The 19,899-nt window shown below is 45.0% G+C and overlaps 1 protein-coding gene across 1 annotated transcript in view; it reads left to right on the forward strand.

Moving 5' to 3' along the window:
- LOC100074953 (DEP domain containing MTOR interacting protein) overlaps positions 1-19,899 on the forward strand; it is a 45,212-nt gene that overhangs the window by 21,370 nt on the left and 3,943 nt on the right. Inside the window, exons 3-7 of the mRNA XM_029071327.2 lie at positions 12,454-12,577; positions 14,537-14,715; positions 16,579-16,761; positions 17,390-17,527; positions 18,780-18,850. Coding sequence (XP_028927160.1) covers positions 12,454-12,577; positions 14,537-14,715; positions 16,579-16,761; positions 17,390-17,527; positions 18,780-18,850 — 695 coding nt within the window. The remainder of the gene's footprint in view (positions 1-12,453; positions 12,578-14,536; positions 14,716-16,578; positions 16,762-17,389; positions 17,528-18,779; positions 18,851-19,899) is intronic.

Genomic DNA, 19,899 nt, shown 5'->3' on the forward strand with positions numbered 1-19,899 from the left:
TGATAATCTGGAGTATATGGAGGGGGAAGCAGTTCCAGGGGAAGGATGTGGAAAAGGGGTTGGCAGCGAGATGGATGAAATAGGGGCACAGTGAGTTATCTGGTGCTAGAGGAGTGGACTGTGCCTGGTGGGCTGTAGTAGGAGATTAGTGAGGTGAGGTAGAATGGGGCAAGCTGATTGAGTGCTTTAAAGCCAATGGTACAAAGTTTCTGTTTGATGTGAAGGTGGATGGGCATCCATTGGAGGCTCTTGAGAAGTGGGGAGACATGAACTGAATGTTTTTGTGATCAATGATTTGTGCAGCAGAATGAAGTATGGATTGGAATGGGGAGAGACATATGGCCAGGAGGTCAGTGAGGAGGCAGATGCAGTAGTCAAGGCAGAATGTAATAAGTGATTGGATCAGCATGGTAGCCATTTAGGTGGAGAGGAAAGGGCAGATTTTAGCAATGCTGTGAAGGTTGAACCGACAGGCTTTGGTGACAGATTGAATATGTTGGTGGAATGAGAGAGATGAGTCGAGGACAATACCTAGGTTAGGGGCTTGTGAGATAGGGAGGATAGTGATGTTGTCTACGGTGATGGGAAGTACATGGGGAGGACAGGGTTTGGGTGGGAAGCTAAGGAGTTCAGTTTTGGACTTGTTTAATTAAGTTAGACTGTGAGCCCCATGCGGGACGGGGACTGTGTCCAAACTGATTAACTTGTATCTACCCTAGTGGTTAGAATAGTGCTTGATATATAGTAAGCACTTAAATAAACTAATAATCATTATCCTTATAATCAGTTTCTAACCACTCTCCTCTTGCCTTTGTGCTCTTTAAATACAAAGTCAACTTGAATGTGCATATTTTCATGGAACCTCTAGCTTCTCATTTTGTCATCAAGCAAATCAAAGTTTCCTCTTTAAAAGACACTGCAGGAGAGTTAAGAGAAAAGAGACCACTAATACACTGACTACATGTCAGTTGGGAAGAAAAACGATACCAATGAGTTAGGTTTCATCTCATCTTTCCCCTTGCTTTGAAAGTTCCAGTTTGTCCTTATATTGCAATCACCAACAAAATAGAGAATCAAATAATTGTGGAGTTGGAAGGGATCTTTAAAGGTCATTTTATCCAGCCTCTGTCCCCAGACAAGTAACTGCCTAAACAGTTTGGTGCCTATTCTTTTAAAAATGTGTTTCCAGAGTTAGAGATTCCACATCCTCCCTTGGTAGGCTGTTTCAGTGTTTAATCACCCCAGCTTAACACAATTCTCTCTTCCAGCTATTTAAGGCTGTTTCCCTTTTTTTTTTTTTTTGATCCTCTGCAGCCATTAAGAACAACTTATTCTTCTTTAGCTTCTTTTCTAGTTCCTGTGTAAGCTACCTCCTGCATGGATATATATGTCAATACTTATGCAACCTGAGTTAACTGTGACCAAATATAAAAATAAACTTTGGGATTTCGCAAGCAAACTCGTTTTTCCAAGTGGCAACTTTCAAAGTCATGTTTCGGTCTGGGGCCTTGAGACCAGTGACATTGGTGGGTCCTCCTTGCCAGCTGGCCCCACCCCAGGGGCAGAGCCCATTTTTTACAGCAGGCATTGAACAAATATGTAATAAGTCTTGCCCTGCAGAGTCGACAGAAGTCATTGCTTTTTTGTACTCCTTCTTGAAAGCTTCTCTGGATTAAGATCCATCTGGACTCTGGCCTGAATCCCAGCTTCGGTCTGCAAGGAATTCTCTGTAAGGGAATGCAGCCCCCTGGAGCACTGACTTGGATTCTGATTCCAGTACAGGTTCTGATTCTTGGGGTCAACCAAGCCCATTTGTTTCTCCTTCTTATACTTTCACGTCTCCTTCAGAAAAGAAGCAGGTAGCAGGTCACCATCCCTCACCACTTCTGGCTATGGTGTGAGGGAACTACTTCCTCTGGCTGTGATGTGAGGGAACTACTTCCTTTAGTTTCATCTCTAATAGGTCATTCGGCATTCCCATGGACTTGTTTGGAAGGTGGTGAGTACAGGTCGAGTTAAAATCACAAAACCAATAAAAAGACTTGACTAAAACCCTTTCCAAAATCAGGAAGAAGTTGTCATAGAAATGTGAAGGGATAATCATTAATTCATTATTATTAACTGTTATTATACTATGTGTTATACTTAAACAATTAATGACTTAATCATTTAATAATTAATTCAACATCTATTGTGTGCCAATAATGTAGTCGAAGTGCAGGGATGTTTGAAGTGCAGGAAGAATAAAGCAATTCCTGCCTTCCAGGAGCTGTCAGTATGATGGGAGAGACAGGGCAAACCCAAAGATAGAAACATGAAAGGGTCCAGAGGCAAAAAATATTTATACAAGCAACATAAGAAGATTTCCAGACTTATATCCCTAAAACTGGGCTAGAAGGTTGAAGACCATGTATGAGTTTAGAAGGAACTTTGAAGAAAAATGTGGTTTGGGGAATGGAGGAAAGGGCATTTCAATGGAGAAATGATCAGTGCAGTATCTCAGAAGAGAGTTATCTGTAGGGAGGAGATATACAAATAGGGAGCCACTGTAAGTTACTTAAGCAGGGAACGATGTAGTCAGGTCAAAGCTTCAGAAAGATGAGTCTTGTTGCTGGATGGAGAGGAGCCTGATGTGGAGTGTGTGATCAACAAAGAAGTGTTTGCAGTAAGCCAGGTACAAAATTGTAATGGTTTGCATTAAGACAAGGAAGGTGGAAAGTAATGGTCCAGTTAATAAAATCGCTGAGCCTCAGTGGAAGATAGGACAACCCGTTATTAGTTACAAAATGAACATCTAAGAACAAGTGAGTGGGTGTGAGCAGATTCTGAATGCTTCGCCACTAGTCAACTGCTTGGGAGCTAAAGATGGCTGAAAAGGCAAATCAACCCAGTTTCTGCTGGGCCTCCCTCCCTAGCTTCTAATTCGTGGCAGGAGGGATAGACAGCCCCCTTGTCTTTCCAGAGCCAACACCACAGGAGAGAGAAAACATGGCTCTCTTTTTCAAAGAAGAGTTTAGAAACTCTTTACCACTGGTAAAGGCATTTGGGGTAAAGACAGCTACCCAGTGTCTCTCATCAGAGCAACTCAGGGTTATTCTTGTGTTCAGCCCCCATGGACTGGCTGTAATTACAAACTCAAGACAAGCAAAGCCAGCTGTACAATATGGGAACTGGGTTTGTGTTTCATCCAGGCCTCAGATTTGTCGTTCAGAGAGCTGCAAAGAACTACTTTCCTGTATTCATGGTTCACTCTGGAATTTTTCCATAGCATTTACTCCTCTGAGACCTTCCAGGTGGAGTTAGGGAACCTCTGGAATACTGGCTCCATTCATTCCAAGTGAAATGTGTGGAGATTTTCCCTTAGGTATGAAAGGATTAGAGTGTTTCTGTCACTTCTCTATTTATCCAGGGGGAGGGAGGATAGGTGGGGCCTAGATGTGGAATGAAACTTGGTCAACTTGTGACATAGAACTTGATTTTATTTCTTTAATTAGATCCACACTTCCCCTGTTCACAACTGCAAAGGAGTTTTTAATATGGCAGGACCCTTTGCCTGGAGGAAGGGGTTTGGACTTACATGGCCTCTGAATGTCCATACTAACACTAGAATTCTAGGGTGCAGGCACATGTAGTAGTAATAGTATTTTTTAAGCATCTACTGTGTGTAAAACATAATACTAGGTACTGGGAAAAACTACATAGATGAAAATTAAACCAGGCCCCTGGCCCTCAAGAGTGTCACAATCTAAGAAATGTCCTTGGGTCTCAAAGGGTGCATACAGAAAGCTCACAAGCCCAGATGACTTTCCAAGTAATCAACTCTCTATATTCAGGATTTAGAAACTATCCTTGGTTTCAGGATGTAGATGATTTTTTTCCAAAGGGGAGGGAGGAATGAGGGGGAGGTGGGGAGGTGAGGGGCTGGGGACAACAAATGATCTCAAATTAACCGCCAGTTAATCACTCAGGCGAGATCTCCCTAAAATCTCCACTGCCCCTCCCTCCTCCTGCCCCTTCTTCAACTCTCCCATCTATCCCAGCAGTATCTCGGGGGGGAGATCTCCTCTCTTCTCTCAAAATCCATACCCGTCACTCGTGCATCCAACCCCTTCCCTGTGCTCCGAATCAAAACACATACTCCCTTCCTTCTTCCCTCCCTAATCGCCATCTTCAACTGTTCAGTCCCCAGTGGCTTTTTCCTTGCTGCTTTCATACATGCCCATATCTCCCCACCCTAAAAAAACCCTCCCTTGACTCCAAAGCTCCCTCCAGTTAACACCCCATCTCCCTCCTACCATTCCTTTCCAAACTACTTGAACGAGTTGTCTACACCCACTGTCTCAAATTCATCTCCTCTAATTCTCTCCTCCACCTCCTGAACTCTGGCTTGTCCCCTTCACTCCTCAGAAACTGCCTCTTAAAGGTCATAAATGATCTCCTTCTTGCCATATCCAACAACCTCTACTCCATCCTAATCCTTCTAGACCTCTCAGCTGCCTATGACACTATCGTGCACCCCCTTCCCCTGGAAACATTATTCAACCTTGGCTTTACTGACACGGTCATTTCCTGGTTCTTCTCCTATCTCTCTGGCCACTCAGTCTCTTTCACAGGCTCCTCCTGTATCTCTCACCCCCTAACTGTGGGTGTCCCTGAAGATTCAGTTCTGGGTCCCCTTCTATTCTCCATCTACACTCAATCCCTTGGAAACTCATTTGCTCGTATGGCTTTGACCACCACCTGTATGCGGATGATTCCCAAATCTAAATCTCCAGCCCTGATCTCGCTTCCTCTCAGCAGTCTTGCATTTCCTTCTGCCTTTAAGACATCTGTACTTGGATGTCCTGACATCATCTCAAACGTAATATTTCCAAAACAGAACTCCTTATCTTCCCACCCAAACCCTGTCCTTCCCCTCACTTTTCGGTCACTGTAGACAGGATCACCATCCTTCCTGTCTCACAAGTCCATAATCTTGGCATTATCCCTGACTCCTCTCTCATTCAACCCAAATATTCAGTCTGTCACTAAATCCTGTTGGTTCAACCTCCACAACATCGCTAAAATTCATCGTTTCCTGTCCATTCAAACTGCTACCATGTTAATCCAACCAATTCTCCTATCGTTCCTTGATTACTGTATCGGTCTCCTTGCAGACCTCTTTGCCTCTCTGTTGCTGCTCCAGTCCATACTTTACTCTGCTGCCCAGATCATTTTTCTACAAAAATGTTCGGTCCATGTTTTCCCGCTCCTCAAGAACCTCCAGTGGTTGTCCATCCATCTTTGCATCAGACAGAAACTCCTTACCATCAGTTTAAAGCACTCAATCAATCACCTTTCCCCCTCCTACCTCACCTCACTACTCTTTTATTACAACCCAGCCCACACACTTCTAATGCCAATCTACTATTGACATTACCATGATCTCGTCTCTCTCCCCACTGACCTCTCACCCATGTCCTGCCTCTGGCCTGTAACGCCCTCCCTCTTCTTATCCGACAGATAATTATTCTCCCTCTTTCAAAGCCTTATTGAAGGCACATCTCCACCAAGTGCCTTCCCAGACTAGGCCATCTTTTCCATTTCTTCCAGTCCCTCCTGTGCTGCCCTGACTTACTCCCTTTAATTCATCCTCCGTCCCAGCCCCACAGCACTTATGTACATATCTGTGATTTATTCATTTATATTTATGTTACACTAATTTATTCATTAATACGGTCTCCCCCTCTAGACTGTTAGCTTGTGAGCAGGGAAAGTGTCTGCTATATTATGTGTTTGGTACTCTCCCAAGTGCTTAAAACAGTGTTCTGCACACAGTAAGCACTCAGTAAATGCCATTAATTGATGTACTTGATGGCAAATTCTTCAACAACCTCAAATAGACAATATTTTCCACTCCCTCTCCCATCCTATCTACACCTTTGTCCATTACTGCTTCATTCTGTCTTCTCTGTTATTCTCAAGCCTTCCAGAGACCTAATTTTTTATGGTATTTGTTAAGCATCTACTATGTCATGTCCCTGACCTACTTCTAGCTGCTTTTTAAGATAAGATGGAATCTTATCTAGACTAGACATTGTCTAGTCACTTGGAAAGGGGAAGAGAGGAAACAAGAGTGAAGGAATTGGGCAGTTGACTACTGAAAACTAGACAATGTCAACTTTTGTCATTTAGGTTTCTAATGTTGACAACCTTGTCTACAGAAGTTAGCTTAACACTGGCCTTACTAGGATTGGGTACCATATAGAAATTTGAAAAATGTACTAGGAAATCAATTATGATTATGAAATCTTTTAAACTTTTTATATGAAGCAGCATGAAGCAGCCTGGCCTAATGGATAGAGCATGAGCCTGGGAGTCAGAAGGACCTGGGTTCTAACCATGGCTCCTCTACTTGTCTGCTGTGTGACCCTGGTCAAGTCACTTCACTTCTCTATGCCTCAGTTACCTCATCTGTAAAAGGGGGATTAAGACTACAAGCCCTATGTGGGACGGGACTGTGCCCAACCGGATTAACTTGTATCTATCCCAGTGCTTAGAACAGTGTTTATTCATTCATTCAATAGTATTTATTGAGCGCTTACTATGTGCAGAGCACTGTACTAAGCGCTTGGGATGAACAAGTCAGCAACAGATAGAGACAGTCCCTGCCGTTTGATGGGTTTACAGTCTAATACAGGCTTACAGTTAACACATAGTGAGTGCTTAACAAATGCCATCATTATTTAGCAGTAGGGTAAATACAGGATAATCATATTGGACATAGGCTCTGTCCCACTAAGGGTGCACAATCTAAGAGGGAGAGCAGGTATCTTCATTTTACAGATGAGGAAACTGAGGCACGGAGAGTTTGTGACTTCTCCAAGGTCACATAATGGGCTTAGAGCCATAGTCTCTTGACTTTGACCTGTTCTTTCCACTTGGCCACACTCCCACCCTCATTATTTATTGACCACCTACTATATGCAATTACTTTTGGGTTAATGGGGATATTTTCCAATTGTTTCACTCTTGGGCATTTGTATTAAGCTGAATCACCTCACCTCCCCCCAGACTCCCCTTACTGGCCGTGGTTCTTTCCTAAAGAACAACCTTGGGTAAAGTTCAGGGTTTTTGACACTCACACATGTTTACTGGGCTGGGTTGGATTGGATACACAGAGCCTTATTTACTCTGCTGAGCACCTTATCAGATGGAAGGGCCTGGAAAATGTGTTTGGTTTTGAAAAGGTGAAAATTATCTTTTCACTTTTCTTTTTCACCTTTTTCCCCACTCCATTTCCTTTCTAGTAGAGATAAAGGTATCTTAGCAGCTCCATGAGACAGGCCGCACAGGTGGGGGACGATCATTATTCCCCTGGCTCTGTTGGAGAAGCTCTTCAGATGGCTCTATCTTTTCTCAGAGAAAACCTCTCCCTACTGGGAGATGATAATACTCTGAAAAGAATAAGTTGATTACTACTCCCTCTGGGGTCCATCTTAGTTGTTTAAAGATTCCACAAGTTTCTCTTTTCCTCCACCTTCCCTTCTTTTCTCCTATTCCTATACCACTCCAGTAGGGCATTATCTAGTAAGTATTATTAGCTGGATTATTTAGGCTCTTGTCCTCCCTCCTGTTCCAGAGGTATGCCCAGTGTGCTTCTTGTCAGCAACTCAGAAGCAGCATGGCTTCGTGGAAAGAGCACGGGCTTGGGAGTCAAAGGACGTGGGCTTAACTTCTCTGTGCCTTTGTTACCATATCTGTAAAATGGGGATTAAGATCATGAGCCCCACATGCAACAATCTATCTTGTATCTACCCCATCGCTTAGAACAATGCTTGGCACATAGTAAGTGCATAACAAATACCATTATTATTGTTATTATTAATAAGATATGATAGAGGGAGGAGGTTAAAGAATTAGAGAGGAGTTTTGGATGGTCTATTTGCCATTCATGTTTTCCTGACCTATCACTATAGAAAATTGAGATGGCTGTATATTATATTTGTAAAGTATGTTGGGGGCTAGATAAGGAAGAATATTTCTAGTGATCACCTGCTCCTGAAGGAAAGAGACCTCAGGAAGAAAACTACTAAAATTTGAGGACAGAGTTCCACTTTCTAGGCGGCAGAGAATGAATAGGATTACATCATTCTGAACAGCAGTTTTTGAATCTTAGTGGGAGGACAAAGTCTCGAAAAGAGTAAGAATGGGAAGCCATTTTCTTGAACCTCAGTGCTGTAGGATCAAGGGTTCTGTTTCTACTTAAAGCTCTTCAGAATCAAGAATAGAGAAACCCCGCCCAGAAGGCACTGATGCTCATTTGTGTCAGTCCTCTGCCTCCAGATAGTATTGCACTTATCCATATCCAGAGGGAAAGGAGAAAATACTGTTGATTGACTAACAGGAGATGCCACATTCTCCCTTGATAACCCTCTTTAGCTCTAAATCGACTTCAACAGAGGTCCCCATACCATTTAACCTAAACTCCTGCGGCAATTTAAGGTCATTTCCTATTGTTAATATTTTCAATGGTGACTTAAATTGCACACAGTAGGGGCTTAAGTCCTTAGAAGTCAGCCAGACAGTGCTCAATATTAGAAGGAATATATGAGAACAGAGATGGGGGAATTTAAAAAATTTTTGTGGGTGTGAATAAGAGACTGAATCATGATTTAATGCTGTAGACTTTAAGTGGTCACAGCCAAGATTGTCTAAATGTTCTTTAGGGTGTGAAGTGATGACAAATAGACTTAAAGGCACATTACTCATTTATTACTAACTAAGACATTTTTTGAAATCCTGAGAAAAAAAAATTGCATGCTTTTTTCACCTTCAACTCCCAAGATCCTGTCCTGGGATGAAAACTTTGTAGAATTCTAGAACTGGAATAGGCTCTGGGTTCTAATCTCACTTCCCAACTTGTCTGCTCTGTGACCTTGGAAAGTCACTTAACTTCTCTGTGCCTCAGTTGTCTCATCTGTAAAATGGGAATTCAGACTATATGCTCATGTGAAACATGGACTCTGTCCATTCTGGTTATCTTGTATCTACTCCAGCATTTAGTACGGTGCCTGGCACATAGTAAGTGCTTAAAAAACACCATTTAAAAAAAATGGGCCTCATTTAATTCACCCCACTGCACAAGAGCCCTGAACTTTTCCAAGGAGATGGGATGCTAATTTATTCCAAAAGATCCCAGGGGAAAGAGATTGTATCTTTTCCTTTGGTAACCCATTAACAACCTTTATTGCCTGGAAAGTCTTCCTTATGTCACTTCTCTTTCTAATCGCAGAGGAAATGGACACCAGCTGGTCACAGCTCTTCATGTTTCTTCATGGACAAATGAATTGGTAATTCGGAAATTACTGTGCATTTTGTGTAAGGCTCATTTACTTAAAGGGAGGAATTAGGAAGGTAATCAGAGCCAGGAACTTTCTAAAGCAATTTAGACTTCAGATTGTTCTGAGCCAAAGAGGAGATTAAATAGCAAGTGCTCCCTCTACCTCCCTTTCTTTCCCCTTCCCTCTTCCTGGTGTTGTATTGGTTTTGGCCTCTTCATCTCACAGTCCTCTTGAAACGCCTGCTGGAAAGAAGTCTCTCCTTCTTGGACCGGTGTGCGCCACGTTACTCTCCCCCTATTCAAAGCCTTTTTGAAGGCACATCTCCTCCAAGAAGCCTTCCCGAACTAAGCCCTCCTTTCCTTTTCTCCCACTCCCTTCTACGTCACTTTGACTTGCTCCCTTTATCCATCCCCCCTCTCAGATACACAGCACTCATGTACATATCTGTAATTTACATTAATGTCTGTCTCCCCCTCTAGACCATAAGCACTTTGTGGGCAGTGAATGTGTCTTTTTATTGTTAGAGTGTACTCTCCCAAACACTTAGTATAGTGCTCTGTACCCAGTAAATGCTCAGTAAATAGAATTGAATAAATGAATGAATGTTATTCTGCCTGCCATGATTGTCTCCCAGTTTTCAGCTTTGATGCCCTATTGTTGGAGGTTGTACTTTATTGTGTGGTCTTAAAGAGACTCCTGTGTCTCCTGTTTTTGGTCACCCAATTCCACCTTGATAGTTTGGGTATTCAACAACTAGATGATTGCTGAGGTAGGAATGAGATTTTTGTATGGCAAGATGAAACTCTGAAATCCTGGGATAATGAATGTCTTCTGCCGTGATTATTCACTATGTGAGGTTAGAGATTGTCCCCTACACTCTGTTTTAGCTCTCCATCTTTCCCTCAGCAGTACTAGGGCTGTGAAGGCCCTAAATCCAAATTCTCCTCCTCTGTCTCCCACTACAGACAGCCCTGGTGCCGCTTTCTAGGACCCTTCTCCTACACCTGCCTCAGCCTCCAGGCTCTCTTTCTTTCCCTGACAGTCCGAAAGCCACTTTTAGTCCTCAGCAGTACCTAGCTATGAGTAAAGAGGAGGGATATAATATAGAGGTGGCTGTGGGAACCCCATGAGGGATGTGGACCCAAAGAAGCTACCTTTATGCCCAGCGGCTAAAAAAAGCCAACCCTGCCGCACCAACAATTACCCCTTCTGTTGATATCTGCTGACTGGTGGGAGATTAATGCTCTTTATGTTAAGCTGACTTGCACAGAAGATAAACAGAGTGATCATGCTTTATCGTGGAAGCAGAAAAGGACAACAATTACTTTTGGGTTAAATATTAACCCTCAATTTGAACTTTTTCCAAGTCTCCCAATGAGTTAGTGATTTCCCTTCTTGTCCCCTACAGTTGAAGAAATCCAAGACTTCCAAAATGAGAAAATGGGGGTGGGACCCAAGGCCCAGGTTGGTTCACCAACCTGTTTGGTTAAACTGAAATCTTCTGCCTCCCTCCTCCCAAGCAGGGGCCAGGATGGTAGTTCACCTTAGAGAACTTAGAGAAGCAGTGTGGCTCAGTGGAAAGAGCCCGGGCCTGGGAGTCAGAGGTCATGGGTTCGAATCCCGGTTCTGCCGCTTGTCAGCTGTGTGACTTTGGGCAAGTCACTTAACTTCTCTGTGCCTCAGTTACCTCATCTGTAAAATGGGGATGAAAACTGTGAGCCCCATGTGGGACAACCTGATCACCTTGTATCCCCCCAGCGCTTAGAACAGTGCTTTGCACATAGTAAGCACTTAACAAATACCACCATTATCATTATTATTATCTTTAATACTGACAGCTGCTTTCCTAAGAGTTTGTTCCTAACAAAATCTGCATTGTCAAGCTATTGTTTCAGTGGGGTCTAAGGGAATGAGGTCCAATCCTCCCCACCACTTCCCCACTCTCCATTACCCCTATTCCTACAGTGACAATTTATTTACCTTCAACTTTATAATGAGGTCGTCGTGTAGGTGTTGGATATGTGAAAGTGTAGCTGAACAATTCAAATGTCCTCAGAAGTTGATTTCTTTCTCCAGGCCAACTCGGGGTGATGCAGGACCTGGGAAAGCCATTAATGAGTCTGTTCACTCTCCACCCTCTCTTTGTTGAGCTCCCCAAGATTTTGATTTTTTTGATTTTGCTTTTTCTAAATTGATCATCCCCCTCTCAGGGTCACACCTGGAGAGTTTCCAGTACTTTCCCAGTCTCGGCTAGAGAAGGGAGAATCAAGGAGAGGCCTATCCATTCCATTCCTAACTTGGGCAGTGCCTAGTGAGTGGAAGGAAATCTGCTACAAGTCAAAACTCACCCAGGCTGGACAGCAGCAGCATGGGAGAGAGTCGAGGGCGGAGATTAGGGTTTACTGTGCGGAAGGCGGCAATGTTAATCCTCTTCCATATTTTTACCAAGAAAACTCTATGGATACACCACCAGAAAAATTCCAGATGGAGAGTGGGGCGTTTTGGGAGAGATGTGTCTGCGGTGATGCTATGGGTCGGAAATGACTTGACGGCATAAGATGAGACAAATTGATCATATGAGAATCACAAATTGTTCTGGTGATGTTGAGACTTTTTGATGAGGAACTACTGAATTAAAAAATCAGCACCTCCCCCCCGGGTAAAGCTTGACTGGCACTCCACATATCATAGTTGAGAGGATGTGACTGAGCTGCACCCAGTTCTGGGATGATGGAGGGAGATGCTGTAGAGGACACTGAACATTTCACCTCCTCGTTTGCATGCTCTTTCCTCCTTTCCCTAAAGAAGTCTGCGTGGTGGTGTTTGCCTCACTGTTCTTTTTTGGAAGGCTCCTTTTTGGCACTTTGGTCTTCCTTTGCATCAGAGTTCTTAAATATGCACTCTCCACTAAACCTGAGAAGCAGTGTGGCCTAATGGAAGGAGGATGGGCCTGGGAGTCACAATCTGGGTACTAAGCCTTGCTCTGTCACGTCTGCTGTGTGACCTTGCAAATACACTATATACTACTACTGAAAGGAGCAAATAAATGGTTCCTTCCCCAAGGTTACCTGATGGAGGGGATCGTGGTTCATTCTTGAGTGACCTCAATTCTCTGTTTTGGACTCTACAGTTTGTGATGAACACTCAGACTACAAGGATGCAAAACTCCTCTATCGTTTCCGCAAGGATGACGGGACCTTTCCTTTGAACAAGGACGTGAAAGTCTTCATGAGGGGGCAGAGCCTGTATGAAACGTATGTGAGTCCATCCTCGGGGTTAATGGGTAGTGGGGACATTGATCTAGTGTCAAGAACACAAGTCTGGGAGTCAGAAGACCTTTGTTCTACTTCCAGCTCCACCACCTGCCCGGTTGGTGACCTTGAGCAAGTCACTTAACTTCTCCATGCCTGAGTTTCTTCACCTGTAAAATGGAGATTCAGCACCTGTTCTCCTCATGTGGGACAGGGACTCTGAATTGATATCTTGATTCTACCTCAGCACTTAGTATAGTGGCATGGCTCATAGTAAGTGCTTAACACGTGCATATTATTATCATTATTTTTAGGGGTGTATGAATGTGTGTTTCCCAAACTGGGACCTGACCGCTTGGAGATCTTTTCCTGTCTGTCTCCCTGCTTTTCTGCTGCTTTTCTAAGATTGAGACCTTGACTCCACAAGAGTGGGGGATTTTACAGATTAAATCCCCCTATTCTTCAGTTCCCCTCCCTTCTGCATCACCTTGACTCACTCCCTTTTGCTCTTCCCCCCTGCCCCACAGCACTTATGTATATATATCTGTATCTATAATTCTATTTATTTACATTGATGCCTGTTTTCTTGTTTTGATGTCTGTCTTCCCCCTTCTAGACTGTAAGCCTGGGGTGGGCAGGGACTCTCTCTCTATTGCCAATTGTACTTTCCAAGTGCTTAGTACAGTGCTCTGCACACACTGTTCACTCAATAAATACAATTGAATGAATGAAGACGGAAGAAAAGAGCTGTGTCTAGATACTCATAACCCTCCCTCAGTGGTACTTAATGTTTTAAGTGTTCTCTCTCTTCCCTTCTGTAATTCTAAAGCCCTCCACCCTACCCACTGTAACCCACCTGTTATCTAGTCTGTAGCAGTAGAGGTTTCCTCTTCCCCCAGTCCCTGGGAAATGTCCCCCCAGAAGAGAAAAGTCAAGAAATGATATCTTTAGGGGAGCCTTGATTTAATTCAAACTAGGAAAGTTGCCAAAGACGACACTATGTACTGTGTAGGCAAATCGGGTGGGGATTCTTAAAGTAGTTCACAATAGTAGATCTGCCCTTGGGACGATCCTAGAGTTTCTTTAACCTGATGGTAAAAGGCTTTCTGACAAAGGGATCTAGGAGAGCATTTGAAAGACTGGCGCTCCCTCCTCTGGTTATAGCTGAAAATGTCGGTCTCCTTGAAGAGCCCCGAAGTGCTATCCCCAAGGTTGGAGAATTGCATAAAGTGGAAGGAGTTGATGTGGATATGCTATCCTATTGCTTTTCAGGCGTATTGATGGCCAGAAACCTTGCCGCTACCTTTTAGAGTTAAGTAGGTGACTTTGATTACTTCCTTGCTCTCCCCCACCCCAGCTCTTTTCTCTAGTTGAAATGGTATAGGGTTTCTCTTGTGTCTTCATTCTTCTTTTCTAACTAAAATGGCTCAAGGGCAAGGAGATTGTAAGACTACAGTGACTGTCTTTTCTAGGAAAACGTGCCATTATCCTGCTGGGATTTTGGGGATGTCTAGGGGAGCACAGCCTACCTCTGTCCCCTCTCCAGTGCAGCGATTGAACCATATAGAGACCTATCCTGGGAGCACAGTGCTATCCCGGAGGCCCTTGGGCTTGAAGGGACCTCAATGGGGCATTGGGCATCTCCTTCCCCTTAGAGTGAGAGCATCCAAATCTTGCAGCAAACCCACTAGACTTCCCTCTCCAGACACAGATGACTTTATGAATCTCAATTTACTGGAAAAGAAAGGGGAGATGGCAGAGATTCATGAACTGTTTCATGATTTTCCAGAGACCTCAGGTCTGCTTTCACTGGGTGGCTGCCTGTTTTCCCTGGTTCCTGGATGTGTGGGCCAGGACTTAACTTCATGGCTGGGACGAATAGAAATGATGGAGCAGCAGCATGACTCTGTCCCAGCCCTGCTTCAGGGTCCTACATGGGGTATCCTCATCCTTCTCTGCCAGGCTGATCAGCGTGGATGATTCGATCTTGAAGGCAAGGGAGGAGAATGCGATCAAATACCAGCGAACCTTCCTGGGCTGTGACATGGTGGACTGGCTGACCCAGGAAGGGGAGGCAGTGAGCAGGAAGGAAGCCGTGGAGCTCTGCCGGGCACTACTGGAACATGGAATCATTCAGCATGGTTAGTGTCCACGCGCGTGGCTATAGCCGTGGTTTGTGGATAAATCGTTTTCATGGTTAGGAACAGAGACTTGAGGACCCTCGAGACTTGGATTGCTGACCTTGCCTGTGCTAACCTACCTGATCTTGACCTGCATTTCCGGTTTTGATTTTTCACCCTGCTATGCTGCTGATTGTTTGCTTTAGAAGCTCCCAACAAGTAAACGGAAAACCAGGGCAAGGGATTCAGGAATCGTGGCCCCAACCTACTTCTCTGACCTTCAGAACCTATCTTTGTTTTTCAATTGGAAGCTGTGTTGAGGACATGCATCCAATTTTTCACTGGCATTTATTGAGTCCCTACTTTGTGCAGTACAAGTCCGGTATTAAGTACTGGGGAAGAAAACAAGGTTGAGATTTAGACTTGGTCTCTGGCCCTCAGAGGTTCACAATCTAAGAACAAGGGCAGGAGGGAATTGCCAGTGGACCCACAAGAAAAGAGTCAAAGGGTAGAATTGGCAGAGCAATATAAGGCAAGAAGAGCAACAGGCAATAGTAACTAAAGTACAGTTAGGGGGTCAAAGGACACTTTTGGCTCCTCGCTCTTCCGGAAGTTCGATCCAGAGTCCAATAGCCACCGCCCTTCCAATGTTCCAAAAGTCTGTATGAAGTGCTGCCTTTGCTGGATCTTCTTGCCCTACTCCTGCAAGGTGAGCTGGGACTTCCTCGGAGTCCAGCAAGCTGGGCAGAGTGAGTTGCGGCATCTCTCCCGGGAGGTGTGAATTGCTGCTATGTGGAGGAGGAGAAGTTGAGGCCAAATGCTGCCTTTACTAAAAAAAAGAGAGTTGGTTCAAGGTTGGGCTGGAGCCAGTACCGCTAACATGTAAATTCATCTCTAGAACTCCATTTTGAGAATTATTTTTGGAAGAGCAGCATGGCCTAGTTGCAAGAGCATGGGCCTGGGAGTCAGAGCACCTGGGTTATAATCCTGGCTTTGCCGATTGCCTGCTGTGTGAACTTGGGCAAGTCACTTAACTTCTCTAGGCTTCAGCTTCCTAATTGATAAAATGGAGGATTCAATACCTGTTCTCCAACCCACTGTTTTTTTTAAATGGTATTTGTTAAGGACTTACTCTGAGCCAGGCACTGCACTGGGGTAGATACAAGCTAATCATGTTGGACACAGTCCATGTCTCAAATGGGGTTCACAATTTTAATCTCTGTTTTACAGATGAGGTAACTGAGTCACAGAGAAGTTAAGCGACTTGCCCAAGGTCACACAGCAGACAAATGGCAGAGCCAGGATTAGAACCCAGATCCACGGACTCCCAGGCTCAAGCTCTTTCCACTAGGCCCTGCTGCTTCTCAGACTGAGAGCCCCATGTGGGACAGGGACTATGTCCAAACTGCTTATCTTGTACCTATCCCAGCACTCAGTACAATGTTTGGCACAGAGTAAGTCCTTAACAAAAGTAATAATAGTAATAATGATCATAAAGATGAGAACACTGGAGGGCAGAAGTACTGTAATTCCCTGATTGCTACTTCCCAGGGAGCAGTAGAAGGGAGGAGCAGCTGACAAATCCAGAATGGAGAGCTAAAACAACTCTCAAGAACCTAGCCAACTAATCTAAACAAATGCCTTCCCGCTACCAAGATTCACCCGCTATCACCTGCCAAATAAAATCACTCATCTTCCCTTAGAAAAGACCCAGTTCAGCAGGCTACCCAAGAGACATAGGCCAACCGAGGCTGGTGAGCTGTGAAAGACTCCACGGCCTGCCCCAAAGTGCAGACCTGAAGGGCCTCTCTCTAGCGAGGGCCTGGGTTCTCAGCGACTGATGGATTTCCTTGCTTCCTCCTCCTCTCCGAATCCTCCTCACAGTCTCCAACAAGCATCACTTCTTCGACAACAACCTCCTCTACCAGTTCCGGATCAACTTCCGCAGGAGGCGGCGGCTGACAGAGCTCCTGACTGAGACCCTTCGCCCTGGGCCTGAGAGCCCAGATAGCCCCTTCTGCCTCCGCAAGCTCCACCCAGAGCAAGGCAACACCAGCTTCCTCTCAGGTAATTCTGAGGAGGCCCCAGTGTCTTGGGAGGAGGAGGAAATAGGCGAATTTGCATATTCTTTTTCATGCTGTTCATTTACTGTCAAAATGACCTAGAATTTTACCTCTGTCTACCCCATCCCGGCCTGTCCCCCTCCGGCATCCTCCATGAGCTAGGCTCTGCCTGATCTAATTCAACCTGGGCTTGGACCTGACCCAGCTTAAGTCGAGCACCAATCCAGTCGGCTTGGGCCCAGCCCCATTTCTGAGTGGTTGGAACATACTTGGAGCACTTTCGGGGCATAGGTGTGGTGATCCGTGTTAGGCTACTGGGGCTGGAAGTACTAGGATCAAACAGGAATGTGCACATGCATGATTCTCCATGCGTATCCCAAATTATCTGTGCACACACAGCAAAAACATACAGGTGCCACATCTGCCACATTTGCTGAAGACCCTGGTATTCCCCCACCCGGAGGAGGTCTGAAATGGGGAGGGGAGTGAAAGGTCCAGAGTATCCCTCCCCGAGTGAAAGGTCCAGATAATCCCTCCTCGAGATTGCCCCTAACCTGCCCCATTTTCCAGTTTAGAATGCTGCCCTGGTTTTCCTTCCCCACCTTCAAGAGAAAACTGTCTGTCTCTTCCAGTCCAGACCAACAAGGAAATCAAACTGGTCTCGGCCGTCCGGAGAAGCAGCGTCACCTCCCTAGGAGGGCCCAGCTCCTACTACAACACTCCACCCAGTCTGGGGCTCCTGTCAGCCACTGAGTGCAACCCCAAATCAGGTCAGGACCAGAGTCACCCTCAGCTTCCTACTCAGCTTTATTCAATAGTATTTATTGAGTGCTTACTATATGCAGAGCACTCTTCCAACGGGCCTGCTGGCCAAACAGAGTCGCACTAATGCCCTCCTTAGGTTCACATTTCAGTTGGGGGGAAGGACTGGAAGAGGCTGCACCCCCTAAATCACCTGTGCCTCTATCTTTATCCAGTGGGCCTTACGCAAACGACATTCATTATCTTGACTTTGGCTTTCACCAAGCAAATTGTCCAGCTCAGTAACTCAGAAGCCTAAAATACACAGTAGATTGGGTTACCTGGATATTTCAGAAGAATAGAAAATAGCCTCAAAAGTATTTTTAGACCTAAATCATTTGAGTCATTTGTGCTTGAAGACCGTTCCGTGTCTTACATTTAAAAGGCAGGAACAGTTTTTCAGTAGATCCACTGGGTGGCATGAGTGGAGAGTTGGAATTGGTACTGCAGAAAAAAGTGGAGGAACTGAACTCCATCTTTCCTGGTCTGTCCCTCCCCTCTGCCACCTAGTGAGCCCACTCAAGAACTATACTGGCCATGCAAGTAGGTGATGCTCTTCGCAGAAGGTTCACTGAGGTAAGGGCTGGGAAAATCAGTCAATGTGCAGAATACTGTACTAAGTGGTTGGGAGAACACAGTACAACAGAGTTAGTAAACACCTTCCCTGTTCGCGAATACCCAAACACCCAATGCTGCTGCCCCAGATTATCTCTCTGGGCCAAAGGGGAGGGGCAGACCAGGAAAGATGCAGTGAATCCCATGGGTCCATAACCTCTCAAACTGGTGGAACCTTCTCATGCGGGATTGGATTGTTTACTTGAAGCTTTAAACGTCTTGAACTGTCGCTGCACGTGTCCTGCCAGGAGCTCTGTTTGTCTAATAACCAAAGTCTTTGAGGAGGCATCAGATCTGGAGAAACTCTGCTAGCACCAAGCATATCGAGAGGTGTTGGTGATGTCTCCTTGATTATCTGCACTCTTGAAGGGCCAAAGTGGCGTAGGCAGTGTCAGAGAGGATTTTACCAAGCAGGGGAGGCAGCCGGAGCACCACTAGGCTTCCAGGAGAGGTGACTTTGGGTCAGTGAAGTCCAGAGAGGGAACTGTTAGACTTCTATTGAGTGGGGAATGGGGGAGAAGGAAAGATGACTGCCATGTCTATGGTGAGCACCAACCAAACCCTTTCCTTTTTCTTCTTTCCTTCTCCCCCAACCCCTCGCTCCAGTGTTAAAGAAGCCAGTCACCAATGAGGAGCTGCTGACCCCAGGAGCCCCATATGTGAAGAAAACACTGACGGTGAGTGACTTGGCCAGAGCCTTGTCAGTGATGGGGAACCTGCTTGCCCTTGTTCTTGGACTTTACTGGGCTATATGATATGTGATTTTAAGGATGAACTGTATCTCTACTGAGCCATCCCCTCTTGACTTTTACGGATCCCTGGATTGCTGGCCTTAGGGCTGTGGAGTTCTGGGTGGCTCAAGTTTTCTGGAAGAGGATGTCCTATAAATAGGACTGATTGATTAATTAGAGTTTCTGTGTCAGCATGACCAGGGTTGGGTGCTTTTCTCACTTGGGAAGGGAAGAAGGTTGAAACCAAGTTCATGTTTCATTCACAGGAAGTCCTGGCTGGATAATTTTCTCTTGACAAAGTTTCTGAATGAGTTGGTGTGTGTGTGTGTGTGTGTGTGTGTGTGTGTGTGTGTGTGTGTGTGTGCTGGGGGTGTGTGGGGGAAGGTAGTCTCTCCTCCTCCTCACTCACATAATTCTCTCAGACTGTGTCCAGCCTGATTATCTTGTATCTACCCCAGCTTGTGTTTAAAAAAAGGGAGGCACACCCAGTTTACTTAAAATGTGGAGGCTGTGCTCTTACAAAACCCTATGCTATGGAAAGCCCATGGTGTAATTCTCATCTGGATCTGATTCCATGTGCACAAGTGGAAGCAGCATGGCCTAGTGGAAATAGAATAACTCTGGGGAATCAGAAGACCTGGGTTTTAATTCTGGCTCCACCTCTTGTCTGCCGTGGGACCTTGGGCAAATCACGTAACTTCTTGGTGCCTCATCTGTAAAATGTGCATAAAGACTGAGCTCGAAATGGGATGTGAACTTTGTCCAACGTGATTAGTTTGTATTTACTCACAGAGGAAGCACTTATCAAATACTATTAAAAAAAAGTAGGAAGGAGAACAAGAATTCCCATTTTGTCACTGAGGAAACTGAGGCCTAGAGAAGTTAAGTGACTTGCCCTAGATCACTCAGCAGGCAACTGGCAAAGTTGGGATTAGAACCCAGGTCCTCTGACTCCTTATGCTCTTGCAACTAAGCCATGCTGCTCTTCCAAAAAA

This window comes from Ornithorhynchus anatinus, chromosome 8, assembly GCF_004115215.2.
Source record: "Ornithorhynchus anatinus isolate Pmale09 chromosome 8, mOrnAna1.pri.v4, whole genome shotgun sequence".
NCBI lineage: Eukaryota > Metazoa > Chordata > Mammalia > Monotremata > Ornithorhynchidae > Ornithorhynchus > Ornithorhynchus anatinus.